The following is a 24,621-nucleotide window of genomic DNA, read 5'->3' as shown; positions in this document are numbered from 1 at the left end:
CCATTTATTCTTTTATGTAGAGACTGTCCAGTTTGGCCAATGTACATGGCAGAGGGGCATTGCTGGCACATGATGGCATATATCACATTGGTAGATGTGCAGGTGAACGAGCCTCTGATAGTGTGGCTGATGTGATCAGGCCCTATGATGGTGTCCCCTGAATAGATATGTGGAATTAATTTGCAAACTGGATACAATTAACTTAGGCTTGAATAGAGACTGGGAGTGGATGGGCCATTACACAAAGTAAAACTATTTCCCCATGTTTATTCCCCCACCCCCACCGTTCCTCAGATGTTCTTGTCAACTGCTGGAAATGGCCCACCTTGATCATCACTACAAAAGGTCCCCCCTCCTCCCCGCTCTCCTGCTGGTAACAGCTAACCTTAAGTGATCTCTCTTGTTACAGTGTGTATGGTAACATCCATTGTTTCATGTTCTCTATGTATAAAAATCTCCCCACTGTATTTTCCACTTTATGCATCCGATGAAGTGAGCTGTAGCTCACGAAAGCTTATGCTCAGATAAATTTGTTAGTCTCTAAGGTGCCACAAGTACTCCTTTTCTTTTTGCGAATACAGACTAACACGGCTGCTACTCTGAAACTTTTCAGAAAACAATCAGTCAATATCTGACCTCTCAGTCCTCATCCTCAAAGAAAACCTGCACAAAACCTTCAAAAGATGAGCCTGAGAGCTTAAATTAATAACTTTGCTAAACACTAAAAATCATGGACTGAAACACTGGATTATGGCTTACCAGGACACTTGACAACACACTAATCACCCCTTTGGGATTTTTTTTTCCCCTCACGTCCCCATTTCCCTCCCCCATGACTGGAGCGGTGTTAATGGGCCACTTCACCTTGAATATACCCTTGAAATATGTGTTAACTACTTATGCTAAACAGGCTGTTCCACTTCGTATTTGGTGGTGACATTCTGAGTACATTTCCCAGATCTGAAGAAGAACTCTGTGTAAGCTGGAAAACCTCTCTCTGTTACCAACAGAAATTGGTCCAATAAAAGATATTACCTCACCCACCTTGCCTCTCTAATATCCTGAAACAAATATGGATACAACAACATGCCATCGATTTTAATTATAGAATTCAACAAACATAGTAGTATCCCAAACCGATAATTACACTGGAACAGCATCCCTCCATTGTCGTGTTCCTTGGACACAGCAGCACCTTAGCTGGGGCTTTTTGCTTTGCTATGTATAGACCTGCTGTTTTGACATCTTTGTTCAAGGTAAACAGCACTTGTGCACATACTGTGGGTACAAGTAGACTAGGGAAATACTTGGAGCCTCTGTGTCACTTATTTCCCTTCCAAAAAAGTTAAGTTATACTAAAGCCTTATGAAATGCTACAGCTCAGCAAAAAGGCAACAATATTGAACAAACTAGAAGCCAGGGTCTTGGTTTTAAGATATTGCCACTACATTGTGGTGCAGGGAGAGGAGTAGGAAGGTGTAGGGTCAGTGAGGAGCAATGATTCTGTATGAACCTGAGGCATTCTGACTAGACCAGAAATCCTCTATGGGCAGGAGCTCCACCTCCCTTTGTACATGTACAACCAATACTCCCCTCCACTCTTGGGCAGACATGCTGTTTTTTCTGGAAGAAAGAAGCCCCCCTTCAGCGCTCCCCCACCCCATCTCCTTTAGTAAAAAACAGTATACCTCCACCAGCTTCAACCAGGCAGAGTGCCTCAACATCTCACTGGTATTTTACCCACAGCCTGGGAAGGGCATGGGTGAAGGCTACTTGAATGTTCTCTGTCTACTATATGCATCCCTGCTGGGCCAGACACAATCTAGCCCTGGATGTTTGAAAATTTTTATCACTCATCCAGTGTGGTGGGTCAGGGCAAGTGAATGGTTCTTTAACTCTTTGGGTATGTCTACACTATGGAATAAGGTCGAATTTATAGAAGTCGGTTTTTTAGAAATCGGTTTTATATATTCGAGCGTGTGTGTGTCCCCACAGAAAATGCTCTAAGTGCATTAAGTGCATTAACTCGGCGGAGCGCTTCCACAGTACCGAGGCTAGAGTCGACTTCCGGAGCATTGCACTGTGGGTAGCTATCCCACAGTTCCTGCAGTCTCCGCTGCCCATTGGAATTCTGGGTTGAGATCCCAATGCCTGATGGGGCTAAAACATTGTCGCGGGTGGTTCTGGGTACATATCGTCAGGCCCCCGTTCCCTCCCTCCCTCCGTGAAAGCAAGGGCAGACAATCATTTCGCGCCTTTTTTCCTGAGTTACCTGTGCAGACGCCATACCACTGCAAGCATGGAGCCCGCTCAGGTAACCGTCACCCTATGTCTCCTGGGTGCTGGCAGATGCAGTACGGCACTGCTACACAGTAGCAGCAACCCCTTGCCTTGTGGCAGCAGACGGTACAGTACGACTGGTAGCCATCATCGTCATGTCCGAGGTACTCCTGGTCGCCTCTGTGAGGTCGATCAGGAGCGCCTGGGCAGACATGGGCGCAGGGACTAAATTTGGAGTGACTTGACCAGGTCATTCTCTTTAGTCCTGCAGTCAGTCCTATTGAACCGTCTTATGGTGAGCGGGCAGGCGATACGGACTGCTAGCAGTCGTACTGTACCATCTTCTGCCAGGCAGGCAAGAGATGAGGATTGCTAGTAGTCGTATTGTACCATCTTCTGCCGGGCAGGCAAGAGATGAGGATGGCTAGCAGTCGTACTGTACCATCTTCTGCCGAGCAGCCATGAGATGTGGATGGCATGCAGTCCTTCTGCACCGTCTGCTGCCAGCCAAAGATGTAAAAGATAGATGGAGTGGGTCAAAACAAGAAATAGACCAGATTTGTTTTGTACTCATTTGCCTCCTCCCCTGTCTAGGGGACTCATTCCTCTAGGTCACACTGCAGTCACTCACAGAGAAGGTGCAGCGAGGTAAATCTAGCCATGTATCAATCAGAGGCCAGGCTAACCTCCTTGTTCCAATAAGAACGATAACTTAGGTGCACCATTTCTTATTGGAACCCTCCGTGAAGTCCTGCCTGAAATACTCCTTGATGTAAAGCCACCCCCTTTGTTGATTTTAGCTCCCTGAAACCAACCCTGTAAGCCGTGTCGTCGGTCGCCCCTCCCTCCGTCAGAGCAACGGCAGACAATCGTTCCGCGCCTTTTTTCTGTGCGGACGCCATACCAAGGCAGGCATGGAGGCCGCTCAGCTCACTTTGGCAGTTAGGAGCACATTAAACACCACACGCATTATCCAGCAGTATATGCAGCACCAGAACCTGGCAAAGCCATACCGGACGAAGAGGCGACGTCAGCGCGGTCACGTGAGTGATCAGGACATGGACACAGATTTCTCTGAAAGCATGGGCCCTGCCAATGCATGCATCATGGTGCTAATGGGGCAGGTTCATGCTGTGGAACGCCGATTCTGGGCTCGGGAAACAAGCACAGACTGGTGGGACCGCATAGTGTTGCAGGTCTGGGACGATTCCCAGTGGCTGTGAAACTTTCGCATGCGTAAGGGCACTTTCATGGAACTTTGTGACTTGCTTTCCCCTGCCCTGAGGCGCATGAATACCAAGATGAGAGCAGCCCTCACAGTTGAGAAGCGAGTGGCGATAGCCCTGTGGAAGCTTGCAACGCCAGACAGCTACTGGTCAGTTGGGAATCAATTTGGAGTGGGCAAATCTACTGTTGGGGCTGCTGTGATGCAAGTAGCCCATGCAATCAAAGATCTGCTGATATCAAGGGTAGTGACCCTGGGAAATGTGCAGGTCATAGTGGATGGCTTTGCTGCAATGGGATTCCCTAACTGTGGTGGGGCCATAGACGGAACCCATATCCCTATCTTGGCACCGGAGCACCAAGCCGCCGAGTACATAAACCGCAAGGGGTACTTTTCGATAGTGCTGCAAGCTCTGGTGGTTCACAAGGGACGTTTCACCAACATCAACGTGGGATGGCCGGGAAAGGTGCATGATGCTCGCATCTTCAGGAACTCTGGTCTGTTTCAAAAGCTGCAGGAAGGGACTTTATTCCCAGACCAGAAAACAACTGTTGGGGATGTTGAAATGTCTATATGTATCCTTGGGGACCCAGCCTACCCCTTAATGGCATGGCTCATGAAGCCGTACACAGGCAGCCTGGACAGTAGTCAGGAGCTGTTCAACTACAGGCTGAGCAAGTGCAGAATGGTGGTAGAATGTGCATTTGGACGTTTAAAGGCGCGCTGGCGCAGTTTACTGACTCGCTTAGACCTCAGCGAAACTAATATTCCCACTGTTATTACTGCTTGCTGTGTGCTCCACAATATCTGTGAGAGTAAGGGGGAGACGTTTATGGCGGGGTGGGAGGTTGAGGCAAATCACCTGGCTGCTGGTTACGCGCAGCCAGACACCAGGGCGGTTAGAAGAGCACAGGAGGGCGCGGTACGCATCAGAGAAGCTTTGAAAACCAGTTTCATGACTGGCCAGGCTACGGTGTGAAAGTTCTCTTTGTTTCTCCTTGATGAAACCCCCCGCCCCTTGGTTCACTCTACTTCCCTGTAAGCTAACCACCCGCCCCTCCTCCCTTCAATCACCGCTTGCAGAGGCAATAAAGTCATTGTTGCTTCACATTCATGCATTCTTTATTCATTCATCACACAAATAGGGGGATGACTACCAAGGTAGCCCAGGAGGGGTGGTGGAGGAGGGAAGGAAAATGCCACACAGCACTTTAAAAGTTTACAACTTTAAAATTTATTGAATGACAGCCTTCTTTTTTTTGGGCAATCCTCTGTGGTGGAGTGGCTGGTTGGCCGGAGGCCCCCACACCGCGTTCTTGGGCGTCTGGGTGTGGAGGCTATGGAACTTGGGGAGGAGGGCGGTTGGTTACAGAGGGGCAGCAGTGGCAGTCTGTGCTCCAGCTGCCTTTGCTGCAGCTCAACCATACACTGGAGCATACTGGTTTGGTCCTGCAGCAGCCTCAGCATTGAATCCTGCCTCCTCTCATCACGCTGCCGCCACATTTGAGCTTCAGCCCTGTCTTCAGCCCGCCACTTACTCTCTTCAGCCCGCCACCTCTCCTCCCGGTCATTTTGTGCTTTCCTGCACTCTGACATTATTTGCCTCCACGCATTCGTCTGTGCTCTGTCAGTGTGGGAGGACAGCATGAGCTCGGAGAACATTTCATCGCGAGTGCGTTTTTTTTTCTTTCTAAGCTTCACTAGCCTCTGGGAAGGAGAAGATCCTGTGATCATTGAAACACATGCAGCTGGTGGAGAAAAAAAAGGGACAGCGGTATTTAAAAAGACACATTTTATAAAACAGTGGCTACACTCTTTCAGGGGAAACCTTGCTGTTAACATTACATACATAGCACATGTGCTTTCGTTACAAGGTCGCATTTTGCCTCCTCCCACCGCGTGACTACCCCCTCAACCTCCCCCCCTCCCTGTGGCTAACAGCGGGGAACATTTCTGTTTAGCCACAGGCAAACAGCCCAGCAGGAATGGGCTCCTCTGAGTGTTCCCTGAAGAAAAGCACTCTATTTCAACCAGGTGACCATGAATTATATCTCACTCTCCTGAGGATAACACAGAGAGATAAACACAGTGGTCCCTTCTCCGCCTGCTGGGTCCAGGAGGCAGCCTTGGGTGGGTTCGGGGGGTACTGGCTCCAGGTCTAGGGTGAGTTCCTGGCTGTCGGGAAAACCGGTTTCTCCGCTTGCTTGCTGTGAGCTATCTACAACCTCCTCATCATCATCATCTTCTTCGTCCCCAAAACCTGCTTCCGTATTGCCTCCATCTCCATTGAAGGAGTCAAACAACACGGCTGGGGTAGTGGTGGCTGAAGCCCCTAAAATGGCATGCAGCTCATCATAGAAGTGGCATGTTTGGGGCTCTGACCCGGAGCGGCTGTTCGCCTCTCTGGTTTTCTGGTAGGCTTGCCTCAGCTCCTTCAGTTTCAAGCGGCACTGCTTCGGGTCCCTGTTATGGCCTCTGTCCTTCATGCCCTGGGAGATTTTCACAAAGGTTTTGGCATTTCGAAAACTGGAACGGAGTTCTGATAGCACGGATTCCTCTCCCCAAACAGCGATCAGATCCCGTACCTCCCGTTCGGTCCATGCTGGAGCTCTTTTGCGATTCTGGGACTCCATCATGGTCACCTGTGCTGATGAGCTCTGCATGGTCACCTGCAGCTTGCCACGCTGGCCAAACAGGAAATGAGATTCAAAAGTTCGCGGTTCTTTTCCTGTCTACCTGGCCAGTGCATCTGAGTTGAGAGTGCTGTCCAGAGCGGTCATAATGGAGCACTCTGGGATAGCTCCCGGAGGCCAATACCATCGAATTGTGTCCACAGTACCCCAAATTCGAGCCAGCAACGTCGATTTAAGCACTAATCCACTTGTCAGGGGTGGAGTAAGGAAATTGATTTTAAGAGCCCTTTAAGTCGAAATAAAGGGCTTCATTGTGTGGACGGGTGCAGGTTTACATCGATTTAACGCTGCTAAATTCGACCTAACGTCCTAGTGTAGACCAGGGCTTAGTGACCAAACTTAAAATTGTGACTTAGCGCATCAGCAGTGAAAATGTGTTTGGTGGTTCAAACTTTGCACATCATAAACCCATTCCACATTTCTGCCTGAGTAACGATGTTGCTCAGTTGGTAAGGCACAGGGCTGATTTAGCATAAGTACCACCAGTCCAGATTTGTGTGGTTTAGGACATCTGTGAAGGGAAAGCTGGTCCATCCCCTCGTCACATAAAGCTTCAATCATGCCAGTGCTCTTAGTCATTTTCACCAACACTATATTCACAACAATGTAAAACAAACATATTTCACTAAACACACACTGTAATAGGTACACTGTAAAGATGTGATTTCAATTTCTATATTGTACAAAGCCCCAAAGAAAATATATTTTAGAGACACAAAAAAGATAGGTGGCTAAAGATTAAAGAATAATGTACAGAAAGATATTTATTGCTAATCTGAAAATTAAACAAGACAGATAATATCTCAAGGTTATACAATATTCAGATCATTTTACAGATATTTAATTATTATGCTATTGATCCAGAAATTTGAACTGTATGGACAGATCTTTAATGGATCTACCCATGTGCATCAGATTGAAGGAGTATAGCCGATGTTATGTAAAAATGGGATTTGGGAATACCAGATTACCCTTGACCTGGGAAGCCTGGTGTTCAATATTGGGTTTTTTATGCTATGATTTTATGCCATACTTGACTAGCTGATTAAGTAAGTTTTGGTAAAATAAGCTGTAAAATTGCCTGAGTTGTTGGGGCAGAGAAGGTTCTTTAAAGACAATACAGGAGGCAGTGAATGTGACTTGACACATTTGTTGACTGAAAATTCCTAGCAATTTGGTTATACTTTCTTTGGAATAAAGGATTTTAAGGGGATTTCTTATAGAATCATAGTGCCATTTCTGTAGCATTAACATAGGGGAATTATTTCACACAAGTTTATTTTCCATAACATTTTTCCTTGCAGATATTTAAAAAAAAGAAAAGGAACCAACCTAGTCTGAATTGCCTCTTCTTTATTATAAAGGGTGTTAAAGCTTAAATAATCTGTCTATTTTTAAAAACAATCTTTTGAAAGTACTTCTGTAAAATATGGAAAATTAACCTGTAACCCATTTGGTAATTTCCTCTTTTTGGGGGGAGGAGGCGCTACTTTGAAATGGCATTTTCATTATTTGTTCAAATAAATAACGTCCAGGAGGATATTTTTTCTCCTTCATGACAGTTTCTGACCTTTTATCCTGTAGCTATCAAAGGAATGCTGTTGGGGCCCCACAAATGTTTTGGGACTAACAGTTGGCTATTCTGTTTTGACAATCACAGAATACACCATAATAAATCTCCATTGTTCTAATTGTTTGACACAAAAACTTAAACACATGCTGAGGTTTAACCTGTGGTTAGGAACAAGTATTACAAAACGTAACACAGCCAACAAATTTAGAATGGGGAAAACTAACCTCGTGCTCTTTTAAAAAGCAGAATGTAAGAAGTGGGGAAGAATACTGTAAATACAGTGATCACTCTCCAAAAGCTGCCTTGTAAAAATAAATAAGATTACTTCAGTATGTGCACTATTCCCTTATAGTACTCTTTTCTTACAACTGCAACTATTTCCAACACTGCAAATACTGAGGCGACGGTCATGCTTTTAAGGGTGACATCTGCATACCCTCTTCCATTGCAGTACAACTATACTTCTCCTATCAGCTCCCTCTGTTGACAGTAACATGCATAGAAAATTATTGAACCAGGTGTCCTCGACAAGCCTGTCAACCTACCGCATAAGGGAGTATTAAGTCTATATCTTACCCTGTTCCTGTGTAGGTAGCACTAGCAAGGAGAATAAAACAGGCTGTCTTGTGCCCTCCCCGCAAAGTAAGGACAGGCCAGCATTTTGTCAGAAGTGATTACCATTCAAGCACCAAGAATGCAGGTGTATACCCTTCAGTCAGAAACTCAGTAACCCAAAGCAAATTTTGTCCTGCTCTGGTTTAAACGCAACCATAAGGTCATTCTAGTTTATAAAACTGAGTAACTTCAGATTCCTTTCAGCTCCAATAAAAGAAAACATAGGAGGATACATGGAAACAGCCAGAGAAAGTGAGATTATAGGAAAGAGTAGAAGGAGGAAGAATAAGTATGATGGTCATCTGATGCCAGGTTTGTATTTACTGTCTGGTTACAGTCATCTGGGAAAGTAAAAGGATAAGGAAAAGCTGACCTGAATTTCCCTGACTATGGGGTTCCAACTTCTAACCAGACTGCCTTCCGCTGCACTCTGCAGGCAACATCTTGGCAGTGTCTGTTAAACACAGCGCCCGTGGTGCTCAAGAGAATTGATTTCTATGCACATCTGTGCTGTCCACCGAAAGTCCATCCAGAAAAGTAAAACAATAAAATGCTTTTTACCAACACTATGGGCCTGCTGCAAAGCCCATTAACTTCAAAAGCATTTGGATCACTTCCTAAGAGAATAGGGAGCCAGAGAAATGTGGTTTTCAAGGAGATACAATCTTGTGGATTGTGCCCTGAAACTTTGTCTCCTGTCTCTTAACTTGTTTAGTCCTGATCCATTAGGATAGATTTTTTATTTTGCTCAGATTCACTCTGCTCTGTTTATTAAACTATTCTTTTGTGCCATGTCTTCTTTTTCATTCTGTCACTATCCACAGAACAGAAAATGTTTCTGTTATATACAGCCACATACGTTGTACGCTTTCCTTAATTTAACTCAGGTAGCCCTCATGTGAAGCCATTCCTCTTTTCTCATCTATTTAGCTGGATTTCCCCAAACCACACTTCCACACCCATTAGGTCAGATATGATGGCATTGCACAGAAGTGTAAGAGTGATGGGAGGTCTCCACATCAGAATATTTGTGTGAGGGGGAAAATGTGAGGTCACAGAGAACTTCTGAATTTGGCTCAACTGTACAGCAGAAAAATCAACAAAACAACAACAACGAGGAGTCCTTGTGGCACCTTAGAGACTAACTAATTCATTTGGGCATAAGCTTTTGTGGGCTAGAACCCACTTCATCAGATACATGGAGTGGAAAATACAGAAGCAGGTATAAATATATGAAAAGATGGGAGTTGCCTTACCAAGTGGGAGGTCAGTCTAACGAGACAATTCAATTAACAGTAGGATACCAAGGGAGGAAAAATAACTTTTGTAGTGGTAATGAGAGTGGCCCATTTCAAACAGTTGACGAGAGGGTGTGAGTAAAAGTAGGGGGAAATTAGGTTTAGGTTTTGTAATGACCCAACCACTTGCAGTTTTTATTCAGGCCTAATGTGATGGTGTCCAGTTTGCAAATTAATTCCAGTTCTGCAGTTTCATGTTGGAGTCTGTTTTTGAACAAAAAAACTTCAAAAACTCCTACGGGATGCTGGGCAAGACTGTATTATAATACAGTGGTTCTCAACTAGTTGTACATGTACCCCTGCGGATACTCAGAGGTCTTCCAGGGGGCACATCAACTCCTCTGGTTTTACAACAGGCTACATAAAAAGCACTAGTAAAGTCAGTACAAACTCAAATTTCATTCAATGACTTGCTTATACTGCTCTGTATACTATACCCTGAAATGTAAGTGCAATATTTATATTCCACTTGATGTATAAGTATATGGTAAAAATGAGAACGTAAGCAATTTGTCAGTAACAGTGTGCTGTGACACTTTTTTGTATTTTTATGTCTGATGTTGTAAGCAACTAGTATTTAAGTGAGATGAAACTTTGGGGGTAGGCAAGACAAGTCAGACTCCTGAAAGGGGCACAGCCGCCTGGAAAGGTTGAGAGCCACTGTTATAGTGTGTGTGCACACGGGGGCAGAATTAACAACCTCACCTCTGGCTTTTTCTTATTTTGAGCTCTTGACTCTGCAACCTTGAAGTTCTTTTAATGTCATATTCTGTATATAATTATTTAGGTTTCCAATGCATTCCTCCAGCATTGCACTATCTTTCAGAGATGAAATGCTTCAAGCAAGTGTTTGCTAGTCGGACAACTCAGGAATGGCACAGAAAAAGAAAACATTCACAGACATTTCTCATCATTTGAGTCAGATACGTGCCTGTGGTGGTGGCAGCACACAAACATCCTGGAAGAGGGAGCCAGGTGTGTTCCAGTCTCACGAAAGGCATACTTGAATATGACAGTCTTTCCAAAGAGAGGCTCCGCAAATCACTGACATCCAAAGGGTTTATTGGCCGCCTTCCCTACTGCGGCAAAATTGTCTTTCCTCCTTGGACCATTGAAAGGAAATCCCATTGCATGAGGCCAGGGATCAGTACATCCATTTCACCTCCTGGAGAGGAGATTCAAGAACTGGGGTTCCACAGCAGCAGTAAGAATTAAAAGGTTTATACAGTGAATCTATTACAGACTACTCCACTCCGAGAAAATGAATTTGTCTGGAGCCTCTCTCAGGTAATACAGAACTGACTCTACTGTACTCTGTACAGTAGGAGTGACTCTGGAGAGTCACTTAAGTGTGCTGTGTGTGACTGAGACTGAACAACATAGAAAAAAGTTTACATTTGTACTTCATGGAGTGATTTTACAAGACAGAGTAGACCACCCTAATAATGAGACAGAACGCCCCCACACCTCTGTTACTTTAGAAGTGCTTAAAAGCTAAACATCATACTGCTCATTTATGGAAACATACATAGTTCTAGTCAAACAGGAATGCTCTAACAAAGACATCTTTGAGTATTCCTCGATAAACAACCTGGGAACCAATGTACAGTGTATCCAACCCAATAAAAATAATCATCTGAAATTATATCTGCAAGGGTCAGAAACTGTTTATGTTCATACATTTGCAAAGGGAGAGTCCTTTCAAAAGTCAATTAAACAACATGAACCTGGCATTTCCACCTTCAGCTTTAGTGCAAATGACAAGTGGAACTCTGTTTTTTACTTTACTACATTAGCAAAGCAAGAATGTGTCCAGAGATCACCTCCTGTGATTGCAGCATGAAAAGTGAAGCTCTAAGTTTTCCCAGAACTTGACAGTTAAACATAATCATGGTTATCATCCCATCAAAGTGAGCAGAAAGTTAAATAATACTATCTGCATAATGTGGGCATTGGAAAAGCTCCATCCTCCAAAAGCAGACAGTACATACTTGGAAGTACTGTATAATCTTGGCATACTAATACCCTATGTCTGCGGATAGTAATTACTTCTTATTGTTGTAAGGACACAAAAGTTCTAGTGTAAACTTACCCAGAAGAGGTGGAGAGAGAGAGAGAGACAGTGTGTGTGTGTGTGAGAGAGAGAGAGAACACAGTTTATGTGTTGCTTCACTATTATTATTCTGCAGAAACACACTTGCAACAAACACTCTTCAATTCCTGTGGGCTTGGGGGATCCAAAAAGCAAGGCATTTTCACAGCGAACATCTAGACAAAAAATTCCTGAGATGCTTTTATCTTGGGATAACAGTTGCATCTTCCTCTCCTCAGCACCCCTTTAATCCCCCACTTAAGGTATGTCATACTGCAGGATGTCCTCAAGGACCCTGCTTTGTGGCATAACATGGCTCTAAGCAACTAAATAATAATAAAAAAAAAAGGTTACAGCTTCTCCTGTAAACTTTGCTGACTGCAGCAGTCTGCAGATATAAAATGCATCTACAAAGCACAGACTGGACTTATATAGGCATTTCTACAAAGGGGACAGCAGTTTATGCAGCACACGAACAGTTGTGAAGTGAAGTGCTACTCTAGTTCCAAGGTGCTACGAAGTACTTCATAATCCAGATTTAGAAATATGAGTTTAATTTTACACTACATCTGTTGTTCTTGCAGCAATAAAATACTCACAAAATGCCAATGTCACACAGATCAAATTAACAAGGAAAAGGGGAGTGTCTCTTCCAATTTTGCAAAACTACTTCCAAACTCCAGCAGAGGGGAATATTTAAACAAATATTCACATGACATGGGTTTTTTTCATGTGGAGTGCAGAGTTTTGAAATGCAGTCTCTTAATAAATCCCATTTTTCTCTTGAAAGAATACATATGGACTTGCAGAGGTGAACTGCAATACTAATAAGGATGGATATAATTGAAAAGCATAGAACATTTGTTCCAAAACAGGATTGAAATCCCCTGACAACAACTTGGGGTGCACTCAACCCCATTTCCTTGAAGATCTTACTACCAACAAACTTACACAATATTGTCTAAACCATCATAAAAGCACTAGAATTAGTTCTCTTTGTTGCATGGCAATTCATACTGGATTCACAAGCTACAATGAAAATGTTTATGTCTTTGCTTAAGTTAAGCTTAAGAGTTTTAAACAACTATCTCTTGTACCTGGATTTTGCCCTGCAGGCTGCCCTTCTGTTACATTTCTCTTTCAGAGAGTATTTAATACTTCCTTACATACTGAAAGCAAATTTGTATTGCAAAAACACAGACATTTTCCAAAAAAACACAAAGTTGTCATAGCTACTTGCCTCTTGGCAATTTCTGAGCATTTCCCAGGTTTAGTGCAATATGTCCACAGAAAAGTAGAAAGACCAGTCTTGATATCATGGTTACAAACCCAAATTCGCACAGTGAATGATGCTGATGGGTATCACAGAACAAGGTACTGCAGCTGCAGTTAAGTGAACTGTTCTCTCAGTGGCAGAGGCAGCAAACTTTGACAGCAGCTTAGTTTACAGTGGGAGGAGACAGAATGACATCATACCCTCCCACTGGAAAAGTAAGGAAAATTAGCTTTAAAATAATGATATCCGACTCCGACTGCAATAGACTTCTGTTTTTTGTTATAGGGTCTTTCAGTCTCTCAGGCTTACAAAATATCAACCTGTGATCACTTACACTTCATGCAAAGAAATCACACAGATGTCAAAATTCCATTAAAACTGCCCTGGAAAACCAGACAGTGAGACATACTATTACACAGCTTTGTCCGAAGAAGGTGAACTGCAAATGTAAAATTAAATTTTTACATTACCCAGAACATTATTTTACCTTATTGATCTCAACATTTTTCTGACTCTAAGATCTTGTCCAACTTAGCATGATTTTGGGCCAGATTCTGCTGTCATTTGTCATTTGGCATGTAGGTAGGAATAGCGGTCAGTAGGTTTCCAGTATAGGGTGGTGTTTATGTGACCATCGTTTATTAGCACTGTAGTGTCCAGGAAGTGGATCTCTTGTGTGGACTGGACCAGGCTGAGGTTGATGGTGGGTTGGAAATTGTTGAAATCAGGGTGGAGTTCCTCAAGGGCTTCTTTTCCATGGGTCCAGATGATGAAGATGTCATCAATATAGCGCAAGTGGAGTAGGGGCGTTAGGGGACAGAGCTGAGGAAGCATTGTTCTAAGTCAGCCATAAAAATGTTGGCATACTGTGGGGCCATGCAGGTACCCATAGCAGTGCCACTGATTTGAAGGTATACATTGTCCCCAAATGTAAAATAGTTACGGGTAAGGACAAAGTCACAAAGTTCAGCCACCGTTATTATCGGGGATACTGTTCCTGACACCACCCTATACCGGAAACCTACTGACCGCTATTCCTACCTACATGCCTCCAGCTTTCACCCTGACCACACCACACGATCCATTGTCTACAGCCAAGCTCTGCGATACAACCACATTTGCTCCAACCCCTCAGACAGAGACAAACACCTACAAGATCTCTATCAAGCATTCTTACAACTACAATACCCACCTGCGGAAGTGAAGAAACAGATTGATAGAGCCGGAAGAGTTCCCAGAAGTCACCTACTACGGGACAGGCCTAACAAAGAAAATAACAGAACGCCACTAGCCGTCACCTTCAGCCCCCAACTAAAACCCCTCCAACGCATTATTAAGGATCTACAACCTATCCTGAAGGATGACTCAACACTCTCACAAATCTTGGGAGACAGGCCAGTCCTTGCCTACAGACAGCCCCCCAACCTGAAGCAAATACTCACCAGCAACCACATACCACACAACAGAACCGTTAACCCAGGAACCTATCCTTGCAACAAAGCCCGTTGCCAACTGTGCACACATATCTATTCAGGGGACACCATCACAGGGCCTAATAACATCAGCCACACTATCAGAGGCTCGTTCACCTGCACATCTACCAATGTGATATATGCCATCATGTGCCAGCAATGCCCCTCTGCCATGTACATTGGTCAAACTGGACAGTCTCTATGTAAAAGAATAAATGGACATAAATCAGATGTCAAGAATGATAACATTCATAAACCAGTCGGAGAACACTTCAATCTCTCTGGTCACGCGATTACAGACATGAAAGTTGCGATATTACAACAGAAAAACTTCAAAACCAGACTCCAGCGAGAGACTGTTGAATTGGAATTCATTTGCAAATTGGATACAATTAACTTAGGCTTGAATAGAGACTGGGAGTGACTGAGTCATTATGCAAGGTAACCTATTTCCCCTTGTTTTCTCCTCTTCTCCCCCCCCCCCGACGTTCTTGTTAAACCCTGGATTTGTGCTGGAAATGGCCCACCTTGATTATCATACACATTGTAAGGAGAGTGATCACTTTAGATAAGCTATTACCAGCAGGAGAGCGGGGTGGGGGGAGAGAACACCTTTTGTCGTGATAAACACCCATTTTTTCATGGTTTGTGTGTATTAAAAGATCTTCTGTACTTTCCACAGTATGCATCCGATGAAGTGAGCTGTAGCTCACGAAAGCTTATGCTCAAATAAATTGGTTAGTCTCTAAGGTGCCACAAGTACTCCTTTTCTTTATGCAGCTCTATGTTCTGCAAACAACATGTACCCTATATGGTTATGTACTTCAGGAAAATCAGCATATGATTCAATTCACAGAAACAGAAGAACTGGACTTTTTAACCATTCAGGTGCAACATTATCCAAACCAAAGTGCCTTAGATTTTCCCTCATCTCCACAAACTTCATGTTATCCATCTGTAAACTCCTACTACTGTATCAGAAGCAAGAAGTTAACCTTGGAAGGTTTAGATAATAATAGTTTTGCACTGTGATGGCATTAAACGAAGGTCTAGAAAGTGCATTACCAAGGCAGAATAAGTATTTCAGATGAGGAAAGTCACAGACAGGTCAAAGTCATGCAGTGAGTCAAATTAAGATCTCCTGACCCCCACTCCTCTGTCCTAACCCTGAGACCATGTTACCTGAATAATAGCTAAGTACTTAAAAATTCACCTGCTTACCTCATTAGTGCCTAATTTGGGTGCAGAACAAAGTATCTCTAGTAAAGACTCATTCTCTCTCTCATGCTGACATTTTTCAAACCAGTAAGTGCTGTGAAAATGGGGGTTCTGGGGAGGAATTACACTTTTTTCAAATATAAACTGAGATTTGGGCTAAAGTTCAAGATAGTTCTCATATTATCTAAACTAATTCATCCATCATCTCTCGATAGTCCAGCAAACCAAATTCTAGGAGCTGCCTCAGCTCTTCATTGTTCTGAGTTAGATAAAGGGAATAGTTCTGTATGTTCCATAATGTTTGAGGCAGGAAGGGGGATTGTAAATGGATGCATAAAAACTGAGATCCTTTCTTCTCTGTGTGAATGTTGACAATTTCTTGACACTTTCTTTCTTCCCATTTCTTTGCCTCAAATTTTCTTCCCTTCACTGTTATTAAGAATGCTGTGTGTCCCCCAACCTCCGAGATGGCTGCACTTCAGTGATGCTGTGTCTATTGTTTGTTCAGAGCCTTGGGAACTTTTGAGACAAAATGCACTACATAAATGTTAATTATAATCATGGTTCTTTTGTGGGTGACTCAGTTATTGGACTCCTTATCTTTCTTGTAAATCTGTCACAGGATCTTCTGAAAGCCTTCAGGAAAAGAGAGATGCCAAAAATATTGACTCAGATGTACTGCTTTAAAAAAAAACAACCCACTTAATTCACTCCTTCTGTGAGCACTTCCTTATTCTCATCTTCCCCTCACTTCCACTTATTTCTGTGTGTGTATATCTGCCCTATTATAATATGAAGGATGTAAGGGTCTGCTTTTAACAATGTTGTAGGATAATCAGCTCTGTCAGGGTTCCTTCCCCACTCTGAACTCTAGGGTACAGATGTGGGGACCTGCATGAAAGATCCCCTACGCTTATTCTTACCAGCTTAGGTTAAAAACTTCCCCCAGGTACAAACTTTGCCTTGTCCTTGAACAGTATGCTGCCACCACCAAGCGTTTTAAACAAAGAACAAGGAAAGAGACCACTTAGAGAAGACTTCCCCAAAAAATATCCCCCCATGCCTTACACACCTCCTTTCCTGGGGAGGCTTGAGAATAATATCCTAACCAATTTGTTACAAAATCATCAAAGACCCAAACCCCTGGATCTTGGAACAATGGAAAAAATCAGTCAGGTTCTTAAAAGAAGGATTTTATTTAAAAAAAAAAAAAGAAAGGTAAAAATCATCTCTGTAAAATCAGGATGGAAAATATTTTACAGAGTATTCAGATTCAAAACACAGAGGATCCCCCTCTGGGCAAAACCTTAAAGTTACAGAAAACAGGAATAAACCTCCCTCTTAACACAGGGAAAATTCACATAAAACAAAAGATAAACTAATCTGCCTTGCCTGGCTTACCTATACTGGTTGCAATATTGGAGACTTGGATCAGGATGGGTTAGAGAAGATGGATTTCTGTCTGGCCTCTCTCAGTCCCAAGAGAGAACCACCACGTAAAACAAAGAGCACAAAGAGCACACCTTCGGGCCCCCACCCCCCAAGATTTGAAAGTATCTTGTCCCCTTATTGGTCCTTTGGGTCAAGTCCCAGCCAGGTTAGCTGAGCTTCTTACTGGTAACAGGATGTTGCCTCTGGCCAGGAGAGATTTTATAGCACTGTATACAGAAAGGTGGTTACCCTTCCCTTTATATTTATGACAGGCTCTTTGGACACACATAGGGTAGGATGTGCCTACTGTGTCATACAAATAGTGGACAATGGCAATTCCATTGTCTTGCTCCCAAACTGAATTCCAGACCCTCAAGGTCAGTGGTGGGAGTCAGAAACAGAATGAAATGGAGAAAGAGTGGATAAGAGTGAAAAATACAGAAGAGTTGGCATACTAGAAGGGAAGTGTAATTGGGGAATGGCCAAAACAAAGGAAAGGAGGAAAAGAAGTCCCATTATTACTGCTGGCATCCAAAATCTATCAGCATTTCATTTTTTGCCTTGAGAGCAAAGATAGACTTTCTGGTCTGTAATTTCTAGGATCAACCCTAGCACCTTTTTAAAAGGTAAGTCAAACCAGTATTATCCTCTGATTTGAATGATAGCATGCATACTTTTGTTAGCACATTAGCCAGTGTGGTTAGAATTTCCCAAATATCTAAATGACTTACAAGCCTAAGTTCCAGGATGCTGTGCCAAGGAATGGAGACACCAAAAGTCAATGGGACTGAGTGCTTTTGAAAATTCTACTCTTTATTTTTAAGAGCCTTGAGAATTCTTGGATTAATTCCAAGGGGACCCTCCTCCCCCCCACAGGATCCCAAAGCCTGGGCTCCAGCCTGAGCCCAAACATCTAGACCACAATTAAATAGCCCCTTCACCCGAGCCTGGTGCGCCAGAGTCAGCTGGCACAGGCCAGCCCTGGGCATGTAACTGCCATGTAGACATACCTTCAAGAGTTCTAAAACCTCCTTAATTGTTCCTAGACTCTACTGTATCCAGTAGACCAACTAAGTCTCTCACAGGCTTCCTGTTTCTGATAGAACTGATATTTGCTTTTGCATCTTTGGCTATTTGCTCTTCAAATTCCTTCTTAGCACTCCTAATTTCCACCTTACATGTAACCTGCCATAGTTTATGCTCCTTTCTATTGGCCTCAGAGGGCTGGATTTCCATTTTCTGAAGGATGTTCGTTTGGCCCTGTTTTTTAGACATACTATGTGGTTTGTTTGGTTTTTTTGGCTTAAGAGATATGCATACCCTTTGTAATTCTGTTATGCCATGCTTAAGTGGTATCCATAGTACACACGGACAATATTTTGCTGTGGGGCAGATAGATGGCAGCGTTTCGTATGTACTCCTTGGTCCCTGTGGTCATCATCTTATGTTCTGAAACTTTAGACATGATTGCCCCTATCTTGGCATACATACCTAACAATCTTGTTATTGCTCTAAAGTTATTCATCCGCATCCAGCACTGTATTCCATGACCTCCTGCTGCAGTGAATCCCACAGGCTGACTACATGCTGAGTGAAACGTTTCCTTTAGTTCCATCTAAATGCACCAATTAGCAGTATGCTCATGCCAATTCCTGGTACAGCAGCATTGGATTGCACTGGTGTGAGTTCAGAGATGATTTCTGAGGTTCCCAGAACACTGTATATTTAGTTGGAGGGTTCAGTCTCTGCAGGCTCCTCCTTGCTGAATCATGGCAGTAACAGGCAAACCACATTTCATTCAATTCTTAAGGGTCAACCTAGTAAGGGATTTTTCCCCCTTGAACCTGTGTAGCACTGTGCAAGTCCTGAATATTGTTATTGAAGAGATCAGAGCCTAGGATGAAGGCTGGTTTCCTCCCTCTTAACAGCCTGGACTGTCAGTATTTCAGATAATTAGTTGGAGGAGAATGATAGGAGTGACTCCTGCTCTGTTCCCCCAAGGTCTGCACTGCAGCACTCCTTCCAAACATACACCCTCTACAAAACGATTTCCATCAAAATGCTTACTGACTTCTTGCAAATTTGGCTCAGTGAGTGCCTATATTGTGTTGAGGAATGGGTAGGAGCAAGGCACATAGGGTGGAAAGTGTGGATGCTACAGATGTAACTTCAGATCTGAAGTCTGGAGTTTATTACCACACACAAAGACAGGATAAAAAACTTCTGCTTTATGTTTGGTGGTAGGATGCAACACAGCAGGTAATGATGGTGGGGTTTTATGTTGCAAAGGAAAAGGGATGTCTGTCTTTAGTTTACAGCAGCAGCAACACATAGCTGCGGAGAGACATCAATGATGGACCACTAATGACTGATAATTCTGATATTTATCAAGTGATAGATTTCTGTGCAACTTTCTGTCACACATATCATGTCATACCATATAACCAACATCAAAGCAATATAGTCAAACTTTCCTTCAATTATATTCAAAAGATCTACTTATTATGCAGGGAATGGCCCCCTTTGCTTCTCTTTCTCACCACTTCCCAATCACTGGTTTCTACTACAGTCCCAAATAGTTCTTAGCCAAAAATTGTGTACAGCTTAATCCCTCTGACCCATCTCATTCAATATCACAACTTTTACTTTCTTATTCTTTTATCAACAGTGATCTATAATAAAATTTTCTGTGCCTTTTTTGTCACTCTATTGTCATTTGACTTTTGATTATATTTCCTAATTACCATCAGAAAGCCAAGTTTTCCCTAATTAAATTTAGCTTTCTACACTAGATTGACACTAGAGAGCATCCTCAAGATATTTTTTTAGTCATTGGGGATTCTTCTGTCACCTAGAGAATCTTCCAAAAAATTGTGCGTGATCAAGATTATATAGCACTGTTAGCCAGATAAAATCTGTTAACCTTCCTAGAATTGCAGAAAGGAAAATTGTTAATGCCATTGACTGCGGTTTCACTAGCTATTGCACAAGCGTATACACACACACACACATATACACCAAATAACCAAATTCCCCCCTCCCCGCCCCCAATTTTACATACGCATTTGGTTTCCATTTTGTTTTGAGCATTCTGCAATTCAGAAAAATTAAATTTTTTCCAAAACGTCCACTTTGGCCACTCTCAGATTAAAAATACGTGATGTGTAACATCGAATTTAATGCAAAAACACAACCCACACTTAGGTGTTCAATGTTGCAACAATATACAAGGGTTTTATAGATATTTTAACACCTGTTGAGCCTCATATACCCACCCTTATCAATATAGTATAGCTCTTTCAGGAAAGGTTTAGGAGACAAATGGGAAGGGCAAAAAACCAGTTGAGTCAGACGTCTAGTAATGGAATGGAACTGTTCACTTCAAGGTCACCAAGTAGGACTGCAACTCAAGTCAGTAGTGACCAAAGACTGTTACCCTCTGATGACTGTTCAGCGACCTATATGGAAAGCATCTGAAGTCCCATTTCCAGTGGGCAAACATCCACACAATAAAAACCAAACACAACTACCATTAACTGCAACTTTTGTTTGTTTTGTTTCAATATACAGTCTCCAGCACAGTCATCAAGGACAGGACCTAAGAAGAGGATGGAGGTTGAACTCCTCTCTCCTTCATAGATGGGAGCCTGTGTGTCAGAATGAGGTATGTTGCTGGGGCAACATACAGAAATTTGCATAGCTGCTGGCCTGTGCTGTGCGTATTCTCTGGATAAACAGAAAAGCTGAGTCTCCAGAGATGTAAGTGCAGCATCTTTCAATGAAGAAACCTTACAGTAAAATTCAAAGCTGACACATTTCATGATGCCTCATTGAAGTCAGTGGTACTGCATGAAATATAAGTGAGCACTAAATCTGGCACACTCTATGGATAGCAGGTGCAGAGTTAAGCCACATACATTCTCTCCCCCCTCCCCCCACTCAAAGGTTCTGACATTCAGCTGGGGCAGCACTGAGAGAGAGGCTGGAGTAAAACTAAAAATAAAACATAGTTAACATTTATCAAGTGCAGTGAGGAGCTCTCACAGTCAGATGGGGAAAGACAACCAGGTTTTTTTGGTTTTATTAAGGGTGCTTATTCTTTGTGAAGATGTGACTCTTGGCCTAACTAACATTCTTCCGTAAAGAAATTTATTTCCTTGGCCATGATGCAGAGATATGATGAATGTGTGCAGGGACAAGAGAGAAATAAATCATTCACATTGTCCTCCCATTATGAGTCACCTTGGCCTATAAAATATCTTCCACAGACTTTTCAGCTTAACAGGCTGCACTGGGGTAGAATCAAGATCAGTGGGCTTTATGTGATTCAAAATGCTATAAATAATTTTGAAGCAGGGACACCAGTCACTACTGCATACAGAATGTAAGCAATTGGAACACAATATAAAGTGCCCCCTTCGCTTGAATGGGAATAAGTTTTTGCCCCAAACCCAAAAGTTACACTATCTCCAAAGTATGTAGCAGATGGAATAAAAATGTTTTTGATTGTAACCGTTCAGGTCTTTCAGTTTTCATTACCATCCTCTCATTACTCAAGAGACAACACAAAATGTGTTACACTATACATATGCTTAAAGTAACAGTTCATACATAGTTTGCCTGAAGCAAAACAAAACAGGGATTACACAAAAATTACACAAGTGCAAAAGTAACTTTTTAAAATAAAATATCCCAATACCCCAATTTTTGCACTAAAACTGGCCTTTTCAAATAGTTTTGCACAAAAGCTCCAGAATCTGTACACTCAGGGCAAAACGTGATGTTATCTGCAGGGCAAAGGGATCTTGTTTAATATTAGATGTACAGTGAATCTAGATCATCTAGTAATTAAATAATAATAAATAATACATACCTTGTACTTTGAAGCACTTTTCATCCAAGAATCTTGAAATATTTGGTGCGATTTCTTTGAAGGTCATGTCTACTGTAAAAAAGATAAAATTTATATTTGGGAAAGGCAATGCTTCTCATAATTTTTGAAGTGAATTTAATATTCATAAATCATGTGAGACTAACAGGTCTACAGACTCCATTCTTCCAAAGGAGTGGAACAGCGTGACAAAGACTAAAGCAAGCTTCTCCATGCTATCTGCCATTGTATTTCACTCACAAGCTGGAGGGCATTATCTCTAGAAAGCAGTGCCTAGTTCAGTGTTCAAGGCTGTTCAATCCTTGGTTTATCTAGTAAACTAGCCAGTGATGACAGCTTCCAGTTTTACATATAAAACTGGCTCCTGCTTTGTGAAATAGGGTGAATAGTATAGAGTCAGCCCTGGCTATCTTGAACCTGTTTAGAATCTGAGTGTCTTGAAAGCAATACAAAGTAATACAGATATGACCCAAAGTGCGAATTTGCAAGGGCGTGTAGCATTTGTAAAAGCTGGGGACTGCTACAGTGGGATGGACCTGGAATGCAGTCTGGAGTATGGCCAGATGTACAAGTATATTTTGGAAGTTCCTATGTGTGTATAACTTTTTTTTATATAAATGAAGTGATAGAATGTTTATCATAAATGCTGACCCTGTAAGTAGTTCTTCATGCAGTACATCAGTAGGACAAACATGCACAAAAAGGTCTGGTCCTCATCTTGAAAATAAATATTACCAAATCCTTATAACTAGGCCAAATTTTGAAGCCTTTACTTAATTTTTAAATTAGTCCTTACTCAGGCAAAACTTCCACTGAAATCAAGGGAACCATTCTTTCTGGTGGGAGGCCCTGGAGGTGGAACCAAAAACTCTTGGAAGGACCCAGCTATGCTGATGGTAGAGATTTGGTAGGAAAGCAACAGCATCTTCTGCTCTCGTCTCCTTTCCATTTCTGCTGGAATCATTCTGCCAGTCAAATTGCCACTGGCTGGTTCTCACTGTGGCTGCTCAGTGGCAGCTGTGGAAGGAAACCAATTGGGAGGGATACAACTCCACAATGTGTTATCCTCCGATCCACATTTTGCATAGTATTCCTCTCCCACGCACACCGCGTCTAAGGCTGTGAGTCAGAGTGAAAACTGTTTGCTGGCAGTGTGGCTTAATTAAACTTTCAAAAGGGGGAAAAAAAAACCAAACAGTCTCACACAAGATGCATAAAAGTAGTGCAAGTCATTTTCCTGCTTTAATTCCACAAACAAATAACTCATCCATGTACCTCAAGACACATTTTCATCTCAAATTAAGAAAATTCATAGTTGCCAAGATTGGCAATATTTTTCCAGGGATAATTCTCCAAATAATCTGAGTATTTGTCCCCGATCCACAGGCCAGCAGCACCAGAGGAATGAGCACACACATTCTGATGATTTAATAGTGGTGACTACATTAATATCTCAGTTGTCAGTGCTTCAGAACACATAAAACTTGCACACCCATCTGCTCGCCGTTAGAGAGAGGGATGAAGGTCTAAAGTTTCAGATGGCCTATACGAACAGCAGATTTAATCATGGTTTTAATTGTAAAATCCAATGTTTATGAAAGCTGTGGCAATTAACAACAAAACCTTACATTTACAGGCCTTTCATCTCTAGATTCCAAAATGATTTACTAACAACAAATTTATTACTCCAATGACATGCAACCACTTCTGGGGAGGAGGGCAACAGGCAGGCAAGCATTGCAGAGTACACTTCACAACATAGGAGGAAGAAAAACTTTGCCAAAGCCACTTGGACAAAGTTTATTAGCTCACAATGATTAGACAAGTATTTGATTTTCCAGTTCTCATCTGAGAGTTTACAACAAGAGTCAATGTGAAACCCATTTCAAGATTTTGATTCACTAAGTCACTAGCTTTGTCCATCTTCCCAGACTATGAACAACCTGCTACCACCTCTCTAATATGTTGGAAATATGTTATCCCTTGCCGAAGTAATAACTTCGAGAGAGCTGCACAGATTTGGAAGATTTCACACCAGTTCTGATGTCTGAGCCCTGGGAACAAACTAGGGTTCAGCCAAACTCTTGGACATACTGAGTTATTCTCTGCTGTGCACTATGTAAGCCTGGATTTTCCCAAGTTTAGCTTCCAAACCATAGCTCTATTACATTTGGGTTGTACTACACAGCCAACTCCACCAGGCCAGAATGCTCTACTATCTTGGAGAACCTTAAAATATTTTTATGAATAGACTCTTCAACTGATTAAACTCTACTTCAGTTTTAAAGCTAATTGGAGGAGTGCTGAATATAGAACTTCTGAAGCACAGCAAAATGCCTGATTCGCTCCCTCATTCTCTGTTTCTCCTCATCTTCCCCCTTCCATTCACATGACAGAAACTACCTTCAGTTTCTTTGCTGTCACGTTTCTTCAAGAGTTCTTGTCTGTTCATATCCAGATACCGCTCCCAAAGGATGCAGTTCGCGTCGCGATCTGTGCTGGTATCAATGCCGAAGGTGGTGCAGCAACCGTTGCCAGTGGCATGAGTGGTGCTGTG

The 24,621-nt window shown here is 42.6% G+C and overlaps 1 protein-coding gene across 33 annotated transcripts in view; it reads right to left on the bottom strand.

Annotated features, from left to right (window-relative positions):
• ABI3BP (ABI family member 3 binding protein) overlaps nt 1–22,114 on the bottom strand; it is a 315,232-nt gene extending 293,118 nt beyond the window's left edge. For 32 of the 33 annotated variants that reach the window (XM_073307105.1, XM_073307211.1, XM_073307295.1 and 29 more), the window contains exon 1: nt 13,017–13,170. In XM_073307105.1, coding sequence (XP_073163206.1) covers nt 13,017–13,095 — 79 coding nt within the window. In that variant the 5' untranslated portion in view covers nt 13,096–13,170. Of the gene's footprint in view, nt 1–13,016; nt 13,171–22,046 lie in introns of those variants that run through there. The other variant, XM_073307173.1, reaches the window with a different exon arrangement.
• Nucleotides 22,115–24,621: the final 2,507 nt, after the last annotated feature.

Source organism: Lepidochelys kempii, chromosome 1 (genome assembly GCF_965140265.1).
Source record: "Lepidochelys kempii isolate rLepKem1 chromosome 1, rLepKem1.hap2, whole genome shotgun sequence".
Lineage (NCBI taxonomy): Eukaryota > Metazoa > Chordata > Testudines > Cheloniidae > Lepidochelys > Lepidochelys kempii.
This window is presented reverse-complemented; position numbering and strand designations above follow the sequence as displayed.